This window comes from Rutidosis leptorrhynchoides, chromosome 11 (assembly GCF_046630445.1).
Source record: "Rutidosis leptorrhynchoides isolate AG116_Rl617_1_P2 chromosome 11, CSIRO_AGI_Rlap_v1, whole genome shotgun sequence".
NCBI lineage: Eukaryota > Viridiplantae > Streptophyta > Magnoliopsida > Asterales > Asteraceae > Rutidosis > Rutidosis leptorrhynchoides.
The window spans coordinates 368,138,258-368,144,104 of NC_092343.1; the positions used below are offsets into that span (position 1 = coordinate 368,138,258).

A 5,847-nucleotide genomic window follows, 5' to 3' on the forward strand; every position below is an offset into this window, starting at 1 on the left:
GTACAACTCGTTGATGCGTTTGCTTCATCTTAACCAAGGTTTGACCATCATAACACTTGTGTAAGTCTAAGACATGTAGCACAACTCATGTAAGTGTTGCAAGTAGCTTGATGAACCAAAGTTACATCAAAATCTTAGATCCGACACATACATGAACTATAAAAGTAATATTGAACTACAAACTTGAAAGTAAACTAACTAATCAAGATCTTAAGTTGTAGAACATAGTTCTTAGTTAGATCTTGAAGATCCAAGACCCAAAAGTCTAGATCTAAAGTTATTAAGTTAAATCCTAAGTAATAACACATGAATCTTTACTTTAATGAAACCATAAGTTACAAAACTTAGATTTTCATCTTGTAAAGTGTATGTAAGCTTACAAGCTTTTGATTATGACAAAATAAGTAGACCATAAGCTATAGAACTTAGATCCATCACCAGTATATGGAGTTATAACTAAAAAGTTATACTTCCATGTTCTTGAACTTTTAAAGTTAACTTTAGTTCAAGAAAGTATGAGTTCAAGATTAACTTGTAATACTTGACCATTTAAACCATAATCACGAAATTAAACATGAACAAAATGAAGAAATAAATTACATCTACAAGTAAATAAGTCATGGTTGTTCATACTTTAAAGATTCAAGCCAAGATCTTGATCTTTAAGAAAGTAAACTTTAAGTTTACAAACATGGATTCAAGTAATGATTTACAACACATGAACTTTCAATCTTTCAAACATTAAATGTAGAACATAAACTAGAAAGTTTATGTTCTTGTATGTTCTTGTATGAACAAGATAAAGTGAATAACAAACTAGAGAGTTTGATTCATAATAACTAGTAAGTAACTACAACAACTACAAGTAAGTAAACAAGAATCAAAGACAAGTAAATGATGATGATGATTTGTGTAGCTAGGCTACGGTTTTGACAAAGAAAAGAAGAAGAGCACAAAGTCATGTTACTTACAAAATGGAGAGAAACGTTTGAGAGAAATGAGAGAAAAAAATGTGAAGTAAAATGAAGTGTGTGAAAAGTGAATGAAGTATGAGTGAGTATGTAACCAAAATTTGAAGACAAAAACACTCCCAAGGCCTACTATGGCCGACGGCTTCTCACAACAAAAGGAGGAGGGAGTTGTCCACAAGTTCTTGCATGTAATTGTCTTTAAAAGTTGGTTATAGGAGGTATTTTCATGGGAACATGGTGTAAGTAATATGTAACTAGATTCCTTATGTATTAATTCATCTAGTTAAGTTTGAAAGTAATACTTGCATAATAAAATGGGCTAACTAGTCCATTAAAGAAGTAGGGTGGGCTTCTAAGTCCATTAACAGTAATAAAAGTCCAAGTTCTATTAATTAGCAATTTAATCCAACAAAGCCCAAGTAACTAACTAATAACCTTAGTTAATTAAAATGATTAATAAAATTAATCATGAATGTAAATAATATCTGAAAATATTATTCGTATATTGTACGTGTGTCACAAAGACGTTTCGGGCATTTAAAAGTCAATCATGGTAACAAGTAAATGTATATAAATGATACATTCAATATAACACAAGTATTAATAATAATATTAATAAATAAACGTTGGAAAATCCAGGGTTGTTACAATATGTCTAAACCGGAGAAAGAGCATTGGGAAGCGGTCAAATGGTTGCTTCGTTACTTGAAAGGTACTTCTAATATGGGATTGTGTTTCACTAAAAACAATGTCATACTTAGAGGTTATGCGGATGCTAATTTGGGTGGATGTGATGATTCGGGAAAAAGCACTACGGGTTATGTGTTCACATTAGGGAAGACGGCGATTAGTTGAATGTCTCGACTACAAAGAAGTGTTGCTTTATCTACAACGGAGGCCGAATACATGGCTACTGCGAAAGCTACTAAAGAGCTTGTGTGGTTGAAAGACTTCTTGTGTGAGCTGGGTAAAAGACAAGACTATTACGTCTTGTATTGTGATAATCAAAGTGCAGCTCATCTTGGGAAGAATCCGGTATTTCATAGTCGTACGAAACACATCAAGTTGAGGTATCATTTTATTCGACAACATATAAAAGATGGTACTTTAATTTTGAAGAAAGTCCTTGGTTCGAAGAATCCCGGGAATATGTGTACTAAGGTGGTGACGATGGACAAGTTGAGGTTTTGCATAGCCTCAACCGGTCTTCTCATGAATTGACGATAGAAGATGACCTACTAGAGAGATAGAGAGTTGATGTTGAGTCTAACAAGAGGAGTTGAAGACCTTGTATCGAAAGTCTACTCATCCGACGTATGTGTTGAGTGTGAGTGTTCCAAACGGCGTTTTGTCGGTATGAATGGTGGTTTGACAATCTTGGTTAGTGTTGGGTTGAAGAAGATTGGGTTTTGTTAAAATCTCCTTCAAGTGGGAGATTGTTGGATGTGTGAAGTAGATTAAACAAAAAAGGAAACAAGGTAAAATTAACTTGGAGATTAAGTCAAAGCTTGGAGAACAAATCAAGCTTGGAAGACAAGTTTTACTTGAGGAACAAGGAGTTGATATTTATGGAATGTTTATTGTACTTGAAGGCCAAGTTAAACTTGTGCAACAAGGTTTTAGGTTTAATGCTTCCCTATAAATAGACTTATAATCTCATTGTAACTCGTCACAAATTCTATCAATAAAATCTCTCTAGTTTGGTTCGTGTATTAAAGTAATCAAGCACTGATTACATATAACCACGTTAAATCATTGTGTTCTTAATTTTCTAGTTTTTTTGTCTTCGTTTGTCTATAGTGGGTTAGGTAATATGAGTTTATTTTTAAAATTAGAAGCTGAGTTTATTATTTTTTATTGGTATTTAATGTGATAGTTGGACTTTGAGCTTATGTGTGTAGAAGGACTAAAATGACAACCAAAGAATATATAAACCAATTAAATGAATAGATTTTAGGTAATTTTAGATTCCATAAGCTCTAATTTTATCAATAAGTCACTTATGAGGAGCTTATTCTTTAAAAATAACGATTTTCATATGCTCTACTTTATGTGACCCACTGAACAAAACTTATATGACTTCTAGCTTAGTAAATAATAAGCTCAAACGTCTATAATATCTCATAAGTTTTTAAAATTGGTATGCCAAACACACCGTATCCCAAATGTATAACCCTAGGCTTTGTTCGCGAACTTTTTGATGAGAGAAATGAAATGAAGTGAAAGGAGATGAAAGTGAAGAGATTGAGATATTTCTAATTTTGAAGAAAGTGTAGGAGAGAAACTTAGTCATAATAATCATTCCACTTCTTTCCAACTTAAAACTCAAAAACACCAAGTCATTTTATTTTTCTTCCATTTCATTTTCTTTCTCTAAAAAAAAAAAAAAAAAAAGGATTTGGGAACAAAACCTTAAAGTTTAAGTTCATAACCCCTCCTAGAACCGAGCAAGTTATCTCATCGCATGTTTAAAGATACTTTATTTTATGTTTGTTTTCAAGCCATGCCTTTCTTTCACAAGTATCTTTTGAAACCTAAGCTATTGCCATAAGACAAAGCAAAATAAGGAAACCTACATAGCTAGAAAAAGAATAGTATCAATTATTCATGTTCATGCTATACTATAAAAGCAAAGTCATCAAATTCAAAATTAGTCATCTTTATATCGCTTTCGCATCATTATTAGCTAAATCGATCTCAATCATACGATGGACCCAAAATTTGGAGGCACCAATTTGCAGACATTGCTTTCGTATGATGAATTCGAACCACTCTGTACATGGCAACGAGAGGATCGTCAAGATGTATTAGTGATCCATCTCCCAGGTTTTCATGCTTTTTTCTATTTTCGCTGCGGTGTTTATGGTGTTTATAGTTCTAGATTGAAAATTCGTAGGAACAAAATACAAAATTGAACCGAAATCAAGTTCAAAATTTGAAACCGTAACCGAACTCAAAATTGAATTTGAATTCGATTCATTTTCTTTTAAAACTTGAGAAAAACATTATGTAACCAAAATAATAATAAGATATTGATTTTAAATTCGATTTTGAATGTGAAACCGATTTTCAATGGGTTAAAACCGAAAATGAAATTTAGATTTGTAAACTGAAAAAAAATCGAAAGATATTCCAAATTTAATTCAGTTTGATTTTTTTAGGTTTCATCATTCATTTCGATTTTCACATTAAACGGTTTAAAACTGGATATTAAACATTCTGGTTTTCACATACCGTGTATATAATTAAGAAAAAGCATATATATAGTAGTGTACTATAAATGGTTGTTAAATAATTATTGGCTAATCACTTAATTACTTTTGCATATTATTCGTTACATGTTTAAGATTTCACGAAGGATAAACTAAGAATCCAAATAAGCAATACCGGACTTTTAAAGATCACCGGAGAAAATGCGGTTGAAGGTAAACGAAAGAGCCGATTCCAGAAAGAAATCAGGGTTACTAAAGATTACGACACGGATAACATTCATGCGAAGTTTTCTCAAGGTCGTCTTCGTGTTACTTTGCCTAAAAAAGTTATAACACCAGTACCCGAATCACCACAACCACCAGTAGTAACCTCGTCGCCTCAAAACGGAGAAAGTAGTAACATGAACACCTCTGAAAAACTCTTTGATCCGAAAGGCGCAACAAGAGTAGGCCAAGTTTTGAGGTCTAAAATGTTTACTCAAATCATGGTGAATGTTGGGTTTGTGATGATGGTAGGTTTTAGTGTTTATACTGCTTACAAATATTGGAGTTTGTATGTAAAAATTGATGAGGATTAATTCTTAGATCATGATTCCTGATGTAACGGTGAACGTTTATTTGCTTATGTAACGAATTATGTATATGTATTTATATTTATATTGTGTTGGAATAAGATGGAGAAATGTTCAAATTAATTTATAATTTATCTTTTATAAAAAGGCGGGATCTAATTTGGCATGTACAACCATAAGGATCATTTGATTCCGTAGATATTCAATCGATTCACCCGTTTCATCATGAATAAAAATATCTAAACGAATGAATAGCTGTATGGATATCAATATGGATATGAATGATTAGCGGATCGGATATGAATAAAAATTTACATCGATACATATATTTGTTATCACCCGAAATACAATGCTGAGAAACGTTATAAATAATTTATATGTCGGACCGCAAGATAGATAACTGACTGGTGATGCAAATTTTGCAACTATGGACTTAATTTAGGTTTTAATAAAGGTTGTAAAAGTTGCGACTCATGGATGAAGTGGTTGAGACCTTTGAGGAACAAGTTAGTCGACTCGGGGACGAGTCCGGCATTACTGATTTTATTTTAATTAATAAATAAATTAAGCACATACAAACACACACACACACACACACATCGAACATAAACCATATATATTTTAAACGTAAAAATAGAACACAAATTTTTAATTTATATAGAAAATTAAAAATTTGATCAACTTTGATTTTGATCGAATTTCACCTACTCCTAAGCTCGACTCAAACAAACTTTGACCCGACCTTTTAGCGTTGACCAACTTTTAAGGCCGACTCAACTAACTTTTACAACATTGGTTATATAGTTTATAATGCTTTGTTATATATCACTAACTAAAGTTATGATTAACATGTTACTTCATCAATTTAACTTGATTTGGTTATGGCAAATTTATACAAAAGTCGATTTTTAAACTACTGCCCGAAAGAGAAAAATTCCGTTCCCTACATGGCACATATACATGTGAAATGCAAGGGCCAACAATTCAAAGCCCATGTCATGAATGTTTGAATGTGGACCGAGAGCAATCAATGCAACTGGACCGAGCCTAAACGATGCAATTGGACCTAGAGCAAACATTGAAATTGGACCC

At 32.3% G+C, this 5,847-nt stretch overlaps 1 protein-coding gene across 1 annotated transcript; it reads left to right on the plus strand.

Moving 5' to 3' along the window:
• The first annotated feature begins 3,655 nt into the window (after positions 1–3,655).
• On the plus strand, positions 3,656–4,845 carry LOC139876321 (inactive protein RESTRICTED TEV MOVEMENT 2-like). The gene is made up of 2 exons (XM_071863626.1): positions 3,656–3,797; positions 4,319–4,845. Exons 1-2 carry the CDS (start codon positions 3,680–3,682, stop codon positions 4,759–4,761), a joined length of 561 nt encoding a protein of 186 aa, XP_071719727.1. The 5' UTR covers positions 3,656–3,679; the 3' UTR covers positions 4,762–4,845.
• Positions 4,846–5,847: the final 1,002 nt, after the last annotated feature.